This window comes from Odontomachus brunneus, unplaced genomic scaffold, assembly GCF_010583005.1.
Source record: "Odontomachus brunneus isolate Ranch 3 - 2012 unplaced genomic scaffold, Obru_v1 Obru_scaffold_039, whole genome shotgun sequence".
Lineage (NCBI taxonomy): Eukaryota > Metazoa > Arthropoda > Insecta > Hymenoptera > Formicidae > Odontomachus > Odontomachus brunneus.
Window position 1 is genome coordinate 223464 of NW_022639489.1, and position 13082 is coordinate 236545.

At 35.9% G+C, this 13082-nt stretch overlaps 2 protein-coding genes across 8 annotated transcripts in view; one reads left to right on the forward strand and one right to left on the reverse strand.

Annotated features, from left to right (window-relative positions):
- Positions 1-6180, forward strand: part of LOC116844059 (protein trapped in endoderm-1) — a 13980-nt gene extending 7800 nt beyond the window's left edge. For all 6 annotated transcript variants that reach the window (XM_032815158.1, XM_032815160.1, XM_032815159.1 and 3 more), the window contains 3 exons: positions 2233-2422; positions 2511-2757; positions 4739-6180. In XM_032815158.1, the coding sequence (XP_032671049.1) occupies positions 2290-2422; positions 2511-2757; positions 4739-5381 (1023 nt within the window). In that variant the 5' untranslated portion in view covers positions 2233-2289 and the 3' untranslated portion in view covers positions 5382-6180. The remainder of the gene's footprint in view (positions 1-2232; positions 2423-2510; positions 2758-4738) is intronic.
- A 350-nt stretch (positions 6181-6530) lies between these two features.
- LOC116844129 (proto-oncogene tyrosine-protein kinase Src-like) lies at positions 6531-10807 on the reverse strand. 2 transcript variants are annotated; one of them, XM_032815291.1, is made up of 4 exons: positions 10249-10807; positions 9988-10157; positions 7520-9252; positions 6531-7126 (listed from the first exon to the last, which is right to left on the reverse strand). In XM_032815291.1, the coding sequence occupies exons 1-4, from the start codon at positions 10413-10415 to the stop codon at positions 7058-7060; spliced, it is 2139 nt and encodes a 712-aa protein (XP_032671182.1). In that variant the 5' UTR covers positions 10416-10807; the 3' UTR covers positions 6531-7057. The 2 variants fall into 2 exon arrangements, with proteins under 2 accessions (XP_032671182.1, XP_032671181.1); XM_032815290.1 differs by having other exon boundaries at positions 9988-10175.
- Positions 10808-13082: the final 2275 nt, after the last annotated feature.

The window sequence follows — 13082 nt, forward strand, 5'->3', positions numbered from 1 at the left end:
ATATAAGTGGAAAAATTAAATTTATTTCAATTACATATATATATTTTAATCTTCAAAAAACAATGAACAAAATAACGGAACAAAAATGCGCGATTAGCTCAATTTATAATGCTAATGCCGGCGATACTGTAACTTTCAAGTTTCATTATTCAAAAAGTACTTAATGAAAAAATACGTTATTATGGTGTTTTGAAAAGCTTTGAAGATAAACTACAAGAATATGCAATAAAGAGTAGGATATTTTATTTAAAAAATTCAAGTTAACTTTGGCGTGACCTTAACGCCTCCATCCAAGGTCAGACAAATAGTAGTCTTTTATGTCCCCCTCAAAAACCTACAAATTTTATATTAAACATTTTTTCATATATATATATTATGTATGTATGAAGCAAATGGAGGGATTTTTTAACATTTATTATAAATTGAGCTAATTAATTACGCATTTTTGTTCCGTTCTTTTGTTCATTGTTTTTTGAAGATTAAAATATATATGTGTAATTGAAATAAATTTAATTTTTCCACTTATATGTTTGTTTTTTATTAAAATCATAAAATTCCTATTTTGTACCCTGTACTATTAAAACGAAGCGTCGTAGAGAAAAACATTATTAACAAAATATGTTTGTTTTTATATTCTCTATTTCCCCTCAATGTTTGTCGGTCTAATTTTTTACACCCTGTATATACAGGGTGAGTCATTTTAATCAAACCAGGCAAATATCTCGAAAAATATGGAAGATACGGAAAAATATTTCAAACAAAAGTTGTATGGTTCGGAGGGGGACATATGATGGTGTAATTGGCTTGATCTTGGATAGTCGTTTGAAAGTCACGTGAAAGTCACTTTCAATTTCTTAAATGGAAACCTCCATTTTTCATTACATATTCTTATAGCTTACCTCGAGAGCTTTCCAAAACACTATAATAAAATATTTTTTCATTAAGTATCTTTCGAGTTAAAAGGCTACAAAGTTACAATATTGTTGCCATTAGCATTGGTACCCAAGGTGTTCGACCGACGGCTGAAACCTTTTGAATGTTGTTCAGGGCCATAACATTTGTCAAGGTCAAGGCGATTGGAGGCTATTGCTAATATTTTCATTTCTTCAAATTTTACAGTGAAAACAAAAATAATAATTTAAAATCATGGGGTAACATGTGGAGTCCGATTGACTCTAAAGTATCATTTGAAGATCACAATGCTATGATTATTAAAGAAATTTATTAATGGGATTTTACACGTGTGCTTCTTTGTGGCCCCGACAAAGCATTGTGACCTTCATATGATCCTTTAGAGTCAACCGGACTCCAGATGTTACCCCATGATTTTAAATTATTATTTTTGTTTTCACTGTAAAATTTGAAGAAATAAAAATATTAGGAACAGCCTCCAATCGCCTTGACCTTGACAAATGTTGTCAAGGTCATGGCCCTGAACAACATTCAAAAGGTTTCAGCCGTCGGTCGAACACCTTGGGTACCAATGCTAATGGCAACAATATTGTAACTTTGAAGCCTTTTAACTCGAAAGATACTTAATGAAAAAATATTTTATTATAGTGTTTTGGAAAGCTCTCGAGGTAAGCTATAAGAATATGTAATGAAAAATGAAGGTTTCCATTTAAGAAATTGAAAATGACCTTCACGTGACTTTCAAATGACTATCCAGGGTCAAGCCAATTACACCATCTTATGTCCCCTTTCGAACTATATAAATTTGTTTGAAATATTTTTCCGTATTTTCCATATTTTTCGAGATATTTGCCTGGTTCGATTAAAATGACTCACCCTGTATGTGTATGTGTGTGTGTGTGTGTGTGTATCGTCTAATTGCAGAGGTTGTGGTGCCGCTTGTCGCAACTTCTCTATAGAAATAAATAAATTACAAAAGAAAGATTTAATTGAAGGGAATTTATTTTGCAAAATTATCATTTCCCCCAAATTCACCGAAGCAAACATTATAATTATTGGCTTTTCTCTTACCTCTTCCTATTTCCATCACGAAACTTAACTTGCATCAGAAATTAAAAACTTGGACGACACGAACTAGTAAACTCTTTAGTCCGTTCTTTCTCATCAAAGTAGATCTGATATTTATTATGTGTTTTTTATTGCCCATTTATTGCTTAACAAAAACCAATTTGTGTAATATCCGCATGTTATTCTTGTTAATCTTTTTGTTTTATGGTGATTTTAATATTTTCTTTTCATTTCTAATTTAAATAATTACAGCACTACCCAAAAACTTGGCAAATAATGAGGAACCGCTGCTTTTACGCTCGTTAAAAAATGGAGCACATTGTGACGAACGATACGATCGTCGAAATCGTCCCAGATGATGAATATTTCAAGCCGTATGCACGATCCGTGACAATCGCTGCTGCTATTTGCGCTATAATATTCAGCATAATCGGAGTGCTAGGTAACGTTTCTATTTCTCTAGTTCTCTTATATTCACGACGCTACCGCTGCGAAGTACTTAACAGTCGAGACATATATCTGAATTCCAGGTAATTTAGTGACGGTAATAGCATTGTTAAGATATACGAGATTAAGACGACATGCCACCACAGCATTCGTCATAAACCTCAGTATCTCCGATTTGATTTTCTCGGCGATTAACTTGCCTCTAACCGCCAGCAGATACTTGAAGGAAGCATGGGTCCTAGGCGAGGTTCTGTGTCAAATATTCCCCTTATTTTTTTATGGGAATGTCGCTGTATCTTTACTCAGTATGGTGGCAATTACTATTAATAGGTAAATTCTTTTTAAAATCTACTTTAATATGAGAGAATAAAGTATGTTTCGTATCAAATAAAAAAAAAAAAATATATATATATATATATATATATATATATATATATATTTATATATATACATACACAGAGTGTATGATTTTTCTTCGCAATTTTTGTGGGAAAATAGAATAATGATTAAGATTAACATAAAAGTCCCATCGTTTTGCAATATTCGCAATAAATCTCAAGAAAATTAGTGAGTAATCATGCGCGATATGGTAGATAAGCTGTAGTCCCTTATAGAAATATCATACTAAGAATCACTGATAATTACTTATTATCCAGTATTTTTAATACTGAAAATAAGTAATTATCAATGATTCTTAGTATGATATTTCTATAAGGGGTAGCACCGTCTATCGTTGTATATTAGGTCAAATTAAATAAAAAAATGTTTTTTGTGGTGGTATTTTGCAAATGACCACAAAAATTTTTAGACATTAATTAATTAATTAAAGAAGATTTGTGCATTATTACATACGATCATGTAACAATTTTCTTCCATTAACAACTAAAAATCGGCATGGTTATTTGCATGGTTATAAAATGAGCTAAAGGGCTTTTTTGTTCAATTTGATCTAATATACAAGTACACAATAGAGTAAAGGTGCCTAAGATGAGACACCTTCTTTTAAAGACTTGTAATTTATTTAATTTATAACCGTAATTTTCCTTTTTATGTAAAGCTTATGGGAAAAACATTCAGGTATTACCTCCAAAAGTTAGTAATCAGTATACAGTTAGTAACAGTTATACTTTATAATATATGAAATTTTTTATTAGAAGTGCCGATTTTGTCCTTTCAAAAAAAAGGGTTCCTAATATGAAACAAGAGGGTTTCCTTATATGAGATCGTATCTCATATTAGAAAATTAAGGGAAAAAATAAAGAAGTTTTCTGTATAAACGCTTTTACTATACAATAGTAGGAACATTGCAAATCACAGACTTCAGTCGTAATTATAATTAATAAATTATGGTATAATTTTTACATGGTACCTTGTATAATTTTTCGATGACTGTCATTTTAAAAACATAAAAATACTAAGATTAGGAGTCAATTACAAAGTAGTTAGTATATCAAACTTATATACTTATTATAAAATGAAATAGTCAGAAAATGAAGAAAACAATTAAAGAATTATATTAGGAATACCTCCGATATCTCATATTACGAACTTCGCTTTGCGGTTTTACGATCACTAAATTACATCTACAATTAAGAAATTCAACGTGTCCTGTATTTTCCTATTAATATGATCTTACGCTATCATTATATGCAGCATTTATTGCCAAATATTTATTTATTATATAATTAACCAAATTTAAAGACTTGTCTCATAAAACTTTTTAACATCCAATTTCATCCAAAAAATTTTTTTTTGCAACGACTACACGCATGATCTAATAATGAATTTTCCACTAAATAGGTTTTATTCTAAGAGTAATGAATTTATGGTGGAACCAACACATAGCACTTATTAGTTTAGCAGAAACCTCGCTATCTCATATTACGAGCCTATCTCATAATAGGCGATCTTACCCTATATAAGTACAACTGCACATATCGCCACTACAGCTTGCCTACCATATCGCACGTGATCATTCATCAATCTTTTTTAATTGATATCTCGACTATTATTGCGAATATCGCTAAACGCTATAGGACATTTATGTTCACCTCAATCTGTTCTACATTCCCACAAAAATTGTGAAGGAGAGTCTGAGATATCCCGTAGATATATAAAATTTATGTATGCGTGCTCTTCCCCCTGAAGAATATATTGAATATATTGATTTTACGATATACATTAGTAAAAGAACATAAAACAAATTTTTCATTTAATATAATATTCTTTGTCAAATTCACATGAAACATATTTTAGATACACTTGGGAGAGAGACATCAATCACTCAGCCAAAATTTTGACTTCTTTCCAGATACATACTGATCTCACGGTCGGACGTCTACGCTCGCTTATACACCAATCGCGGCATAATGTGGATGTTGATAGCGATATGGACGCTAAGCTTCTCGCTTCTGTTGCCGCCATTGCTAGGAATCTGGGGTACTCTAGGATTGGACTCGGCTAGTTTTTCCTGTACCATTTTGAAGAAAAACGGTTCCAGCCCGAAAAAGTTTTTGTTCGTTCTGGGTTTCTTGTTACCGTGCGTGGTGATCAGTATTTCTTACCTCTGCATATATTGGCGTGTTCAAAGAAGCCGGAAAAATCTCGAGGCACACGCGCCGAAGGAGCGACGGGGTGGCTTCCAACGTAGGGAGGATTCCAGAGTAACCAGATTGATGCTTACCATCTTCCTCTGTTTCCTGATTTGCTTCATGCCGCTGATGCTGATGAACGTGGTCGACGACAAAATGAAAATTCCGGTGCTTCATATCGTAGCGTCTGTGCTCGCTTGGGCGTCCGCAGTGATAAATCCGTTCATTTATGCCGGTACTAATAAACTATACAGAGAAGCGTACAAGCAGGTATTATGTCCTGCTACAAGTAGAACACTTACGGTTGGTCCTAAGCCAGCGCATTCTCATTCGAGCAAAGTTTCGTCACCACATACGACGTAAACGAAAGACAACGTATACTCGCAGACAATCGTTTCTTCTCGGAAGTGAAGCGAGCGAGAAAATCGACTCACAGTAATATTGTTTATAGATATTCTTTATAGATGTATTGTAAAGTTAGGAAGTAGTAACACTCTGTAGAGAGCTCTCTTTATCACAGATGACACATAACTGTAAATGTAAAGTTCTGAAGCTGGGCCTCTATTTTTGAAATAGTTGCGTATACGTAAGTTTTACTGCGCAGATTTAATTATACTATAAAATAGCTGCGCAATGAAAATTACATATACGCAAAAATTTCAAGAATAGTGGCCCTGGAAGCTCTCCAAAAATATAAGACTTTATGTATTGTATATGGTTTTGACAAATAAACGATCACGAAAAATGAGAAATTCATCGGAATATCGTGGGACGGTAAAATATTCGTCAGGTATAAAAATTATAAAAAAGTAGAATAAAATGCGTATAAAAATGTATTTTTCGTTTTATATAACACATAGGTATTTTTGTATATATATCGCTATGTTACAATACAATGACACTTTTACGTAACATGTAGTCTACATATGTTTTTCCACGAAAAAAGGACGTGTTTTCAGTTAAAAAAAAGAGATAGTTGGTAGGTATAAAGAAATATCAACATTTTAACTTAAATATATCACTACGAATCGTACGAATGAAAGATTCATTGGATCGCGTTAAGTACTTGAAGCAATCACATTTCCAACTTGACATCTGTCACGACAATTTTAGTTTTTCTGCTAATTTTGTTCAATCAGGAATATACGTATATACAATTGCACACGAGTATTAATAATTTAATATATTTGTACTCTTGAAATGTGTGTGGAAGTATTATCGAATAATTGCGAAATCTAGTAATTGCAAAATAACATTGGTATATTTTTTGAGTATACAAGTAACGAGATTTTAAGGACTACAAGCCACGAAGATATATGCATGATTTTCTCACAACTGATATTTTTATATAAGTAAATTATAATATTTTTTATAGAAATAAATTTAGAACATCAATAAGTAAAAATTTCAAATATTTTCACACACACACATACGTGCGCGCACAGAGAGAGAGAGAAAGAGAGAGAGAGAGAGAGAGAGAGAGAGAGAGAGAGAGAGAGGGAGGGAGGGAGGGAGAGAGGGAGAGAAGGAGAAGGGGACAGAGAGAGAAAGAGAGAGAGAGAGAGCAAAGATTATCTAGATAAGCTAAGTGTAATATTTTATGTATTAAAAAAAAAGAAATGTATAAAAATGTCTAGAATAAAAAAAGTCTATTTTCTATAGTATTTAATAACGCTTGTCGCGCTTCATGCACATATGTATCAATTATAATATGACTTTTTCTTAACTTTCTTACCTGTTTATTATTAATCGTTAATTTCAGCTACTTGCTGCTAAATATGGACGGAAATTGTACAGATGTTTCTGTAGTATTATCGTACATTACTTAGGCTATGGTGAAACTTGAGTTTAATATTATCAGATAAAATGTAGATATGCCACTAGAAATCTATATACATTGGTAACGATAAATGCATATTATCTCTTAAATTTAGGAGCTTTCTGTGTGAACACTGTGCGATATTTACAAACTTTTGAAATTGAGGCTGCGTTATTCATCAAATGCGGATATACTTACAATGTACATGTTAATAAGTATGTTAATTTAGCTCCAATTCCGGTACATACGGTTCTGTGATTGCGGTGATGGGACAAATACTCAAAGTATCCTATAAATAAAAGAACGCATCAGTCATACACACACACAATCAGTCATATATCAGCAAATGTTTTCTTCAAGGATATAAATACATGTAAAGCGCCTTAAGGCTCCTGGCCCCTCGCATTGTCTATCTCTTTTTAATGACGTTAGAAGCGAGAAAATCGGAACGAAGCGGAATATCTTACAAATTTGTTTAATCGATTGTAAGTGTTACTTTATGGATATATATATTTTTATTTTAATTTCGCAAGAATTTCGCAAGTATTTCGCAAGAATTTTCAGCATGCATTTTTTCGCTTCTGACGTCATTAAAAAGAGATAGACAATGCGAGAAGCCAGGAGTCTTAATAATAATGTCACAAACGCTTTTGAGAAGTAACAAAATTAAATTTTTTTTTACCAATCGCGTAAGTTCATCGAATGTCGGTCGTTCTTCAGGATCGTTCCGCCAGCAGGACGACATGACCTCGTAGATTGGGTCCGGGATATCCAACAATTGCGACAATCGAACACCTCGCGCGATTGCGTCCTCCACTTCACTGTCAAGCGTCAAATTCGAATATGGTGTACCACCCATACTGAACATCTCCCATAAAAGTACTCCGAACGCCCAGATCACGCCCGGCTGGTGCTTCTTCTGGTTGTCGAAACACTCGATGGCCATCCATCTGGCATATTTCATGTCTTCCAAGCCATATTTGGCGATACCGTGACCCATAAGCTTAGGTGTCCAATCGTTGGACAGACCCACGCTTCGTGCGCAAAGGTGAGTGTGGACAATTTTGTGACTCTCCAAATACTGCAAGGCGGCCGCGATTGAGGATGAGATTGATAATATTTGATCCACCGGGAATGTATTACCACATCGCGCGCCCAACAAGCAATTCTTCAAGATCTGCGGCGGCAATTCGTACACGACGTACAGCGTGTCGGGAATTTCACAGGTACCCACCAGGCTAGCGAGATACTTCATGGTACCAGCTCGGATGCACACGTCTAATTCTCGTAACATGTGTCTTTTCTCAGATCCTCTTAACGCGCCATCGGCTATAGTATGGACCGTTACCAAGTGAGATTCGTCATTCCTCGAGACAGTTCCTGTGTGAACGGTACCGAATCGTCCTCTACGTACGACGAAGTTGTCGATGGTCAGAGAACTTCGTGGTATACTCCAGACTTTTTTCTTTAGTTCCTGATAATGATTCACTCTTTCGGGAATGTCGTCCGGAATGTAGCCAATGTTATCCACCTCGTATACTGGACCTTGCAACGTAAGCTCCTGCTGTTCTGGCAGCTTTCGCATATGGAATCTCTCGTGTCGCCGTCGTAATACGAAATACAGTAGTATCGAAGCGGCGAGCAGTATACTCACGATCGTGATCGCTATACAAAGCACGAGAGCCGTCGAATCCATTTGATTCGCTACGTGACTGAACGCGTTATTGGCTAGATCAGAATAAGCGCGCTGCATTTCCGCCTGCAATCGCGAGATCACCGCCAATCCGATTTGCGCGGAGACGAAATTATCCTTTAACGGAGCGTTGTAGTAACCCCCGATGAGTTTCCCATCGCCTACGATGAATCTCTGGTATCTGTGAAAATCCGACGGGTCGAACTGTGCGGTAACATAATAATTAAAACCCTGCTCCAATGCGTTCTTGTAGTTCAAGTATTCGACGTCGGCGCCGATCGGAGGTATGGCGCCAGCTTGAACAACCACAACTTGATACGTGCTGATCGGTCCGCATTCGCTGTGACCCTCGGTAAAAACGACCGTTACAGTACTACCATCGCGTTCCACAATTTTAGGCATGGCTGGTTTATCAGGTGGACCTATCGCAGTCCATTCTACAACGTATGTCGCGTCGCTGAGTCCCTGCATATTGCTTGCGATGACCGATATATTATACTTGGTGCCAGGTTGAAGACCCTTTAGAGTTGTACTGTTGGATGCTCCTCCTTGAACCTGATTCTCGACAGGCGGTAAAATGTTACTCGCGTGTGTTTCTACGGCGATAGCACGGAGAGTATACGAGTTGACATTGCCATTGGGTATATTGGGTGGCTCCCACGTTATAATAAGAGCGTCTATACCATCGCGAATTACGTATATTCTCCTCGGTGGACTTGGTCCTACAAGACATTGCGCATTTGTTCCACATGTATACAGGTAACCACACATTGCATTTGTTTTACATGTATACAGCAATAACATAAAATAAATAAATCAGACAGTATTAAGAGCCGATGCTGGATGTTTTGTGCAAATGTCTATGATGGGGAGAATAATAATGTTTGTAGTGTCAAACGCATGCGCCGAAATGATTTTTCCGTCTTTACAACGTACACGATGAATCAATCTTCCACTTACAAACCGACCCTAAATATTTTAATAATTAATAATTATAATAATTATAGAAAAATATTAGGGAATTTAGAGTCGGTTTGTAAGTGGAAAATTAATTCATCGCGTACGCTGTAAAGACCGAAAAATCATTTCAACGCGTACGTTTGACACTACAAATATTATTATCCTCCCCATTATAGACATTTGCATCCAGCATCAGCTCTTAATGGCCCTATTCCTGTCAAAATTTAAGTGTTACCTATAGAGAGCCTTAATGATTTATTTCGTAAGTAAATCAGCTTTCGGTTTTTAAAAAAGAAATTTATCTCAGTTATCGGTGCATAATCTTCATATACTGTGTGCAATAATTTGCCAAACAATAATATTTGATATTATTTGTTATATGAAGCAACAATGCAGTAACAATTACGATATCATTCTTATGTGCTATTCCTCCCTAAATTTGAATGTTCTCGATACATTTATAATTACCCATGATGTCAATTTGGACAAAACTTTACCTTGCTGACCAGTGGAGTAGACACTTATAGCGTCATGACTGCCGCAGTAATTACCAGTACCACTACTAATACTAGTATCATTTTGGCAAGGATCGCAGTTGCTTGACAGGCCGTTTCTGCCAAAGCTGCTGATGCAGTAACACTGTTGTCCATTCATTAATCCTGCAAACCTGTTAAACGAGAGCATTCTGAAATCTGTCTGTCTCTCTCTCTCTCTCTCTCTCTCTCTCAAGTTGATATTTTTTTATATTAAATACTTACATGTAATATAGAGAACGACATTTTCGGATACAATCGGCAGGTATACTCGGATATCCAAAGACTGGGGAGAGCAACTCGGGATCCGCAACAGAGCTGCGGAAACAACCTTCGTACTTCTGAGCACACGCCGAGTAAATACCGTAGAAGAACAAGAGAGATACGATCATGGTGATTTCGGATGTCAAGTTGCATCGACTAGTCGCTCTGTACCATAGCGAGATGAATTAGACGTTTGGAATGTACAATGAGCGTATGAGTCAACAAGCGCAATGCAGACACTATTCGATGACACAATGTCGAGAATATGAACAGATTTAGTTATGCGCTCAATAATTCGGAACTTTTTACTATCGACAAGTCGTAAGATGACCTTGTCATATTTACTAAATACTCGTATAAGTTCATCTCGGCTGAATGTCAGAATAGCGAGAATAAAATTGCAAAATTTAATGAAGCATTCCTCGACGAGCAAACAATGCTTCGAGACTGACATAAAACCACTCTCGTTTATGAATCAGCCCCGTCTAAGTGTAGGTTAGAGCATGCAGTAATGGCCATGGCTAATGTAACATTAGATGGTATAAAATTGTAACTTGAAAACAGTATTCCTATTGGAGGAACTAACGGAAATATTACGGAAATAGCCGAATCCATAGGTTTGTTCGCGTCGCATGCCCCAACGTACTCCTACTCGCTCCAACGCACTCTGATTGGTTCACGTCACCACGCGGACCAATCAGAGTGCGTTGGAGCGAGTAGAAACACGTTGGGGCATGCAACACGACAAACTCATAATAAGCACGGCCTGAAAAGAAGAGCGTCCCGATTGACCACAGTACGATTGGACATAACCAACCGATGAAAAGAATTATCTAGTGAATACTAGGTCGAACCAATCATTACAATCTGTGTCCAATCATATCGTGGCAATCGGGTCCCACCCCCTGAAAAGTACTTAGGCCATATGGTTCCTGCACATAGGACGCGGTAATGTTTGCCGCGCAGCGGAAGTTCACGCGGCAGCCAATCAATATGCTGCTTTCCGTGATAACTTTCTAGCTCTTACGAAAAAACAATTTTTACATATTGATTGGCTGTCGCACGGACTTCCGCCGCGCGGCAAGCATTACACGTTCTGTGAAAATTATACAATTGTATATAATAATAATCTATTAATTTATAAATACATTTATATTCACATATTCGTAAAAATTATTTTTTTATCTCGTTTATCTCCATGCACACCACGTTTCCACTTATTTGCGTCATTTTAATATAATTTTATTTTTATTTTATGCTCCATTATGTTTTTTTATATTAATATTTATAAAGAATTACAATTCTTCGATATTTCTTGTTTACACTCTCCCATATCCGTCAAAAAGGTTTTGCAAACTAACAGACTCACTACTTAAACAGTGTTACTAATGTACAGAAATTAAAATTATATCGTCTAGAGGTTTTCGTTTGTACCAATACTATCCCCTCCACTTTTCGGGAAAATGTAGGCTGCGTTCCGTATATGCGCGCATTTATCTATAGTTAATGTTACGTATACTATAGGAAATGCGCGCTTCATGCGCTTCGGAACGCATTCGTAGTCTAACCCCAAGCCACACGGGAGCGGTGCACTTGGACACGGTGCATTTGGACACAGCCAATCACAGCACCGTGTGATTAGAGACATTTGTAGGGTCCCTTGGAACAGCGACTTGTGATTGGACTGTGTCCAATTGCCCCGTGTCCAACTGATATACACCCAGCCACACTGGGCTGCGTTCCAAAACTCTACTGACGAGTAGAGTAGCATTTAATTGACCAATAAAAACAAAAATAACTAAGATTTTTTCATCATGATTGGTCAATTAAATGTACTCTACTCACCGAGTAGAATTTTGGAACGCAGCCCTGAATGTTTCCGAACGGCTATCGTCTAGTAGTGTGCACACAATGGCCTGGTTTACATCGTGCACTTGATACACGTACTAAATACGCGTAACTTTCTATTAGATAATCTTAATATCGACAATGCATATCAACAGCGACGCTTCTATCGATACAATACGTTTTGTTGATGAATATTATATCAGCTTAATATACCGTTGTTTATATATATATATATCGTCGATATTAAGATTATCTAATAGAAAATTACTATTTAGTACGCGTATCAAGTGTACGATATAAACCAAGCCAATGGCTGCATTCAGTAGACTCAACAGTTGCACAACAGTTGAGTAATTTGTCAATGTAATTGGTCTAGATTTAGGGATCTAATAGCAAGAACCAATAATCGTTGATTGCTCACTGAGCGCTTTTTCTACTGAATGCGCCCAATGTGTGTTTCCGAACGCAGCCTAATAAAATATAGATAAACAATAATATTGGCTCGAAGAGACTATAATTATGATAGAATATATTTTATTTAAAAATGTTTTTAATACAGTCTCTCTTGTTTGTGTTAGCAATGATAATAACAAAACAATATTTGATAACGATATAAATAAGAGAAGTACAATGTTAACAATTCAAAATCATTTTAGAAATTATAAAGTATATATGCGATTATTTAATAAAAATATTTAATAAAAATCATATTTAAGATTAATTACATGTCACTTGACATATTATACTCATACAAATAATAAAAATGTAGATACACATGTAAATTGTGTAACTTGTTTTGTACTACGAGATATCTACCGAAAGTATACAAGGAAACCCATACAGCACAAAATCTCCTGGGGACGTCCCACAGATGTCCTGAGGACGTAGAAACGTCCCCAGAACGTTCTCAGGATGTACTCTGGACGTCTCCTGGATATTTGTGCTGC

Coding starts and splice junctions, on each gene's coding strand:
- LOC116844129 (XM_032815290.1), bottom strand. CDS start 10,415: ATGATCGTATCTCTCTTGTTCTTCTACGGTATTTACTCGGCGTGTGCT. Junction 10,176..10,248: donor TGTCGTTCTCTATATTACAT/GTAAGTATTTAA, acceptor GACAGATTTCAG/AATGCTCTCGTTTAACAGGT. Junction 9,253..9,987: donor CTACTCCACTGGTCAGCAAG/GTAAAGTTTTGT, acceptor AATGTCTTGTAG/GACCAAGTCCACCGAGGAGA.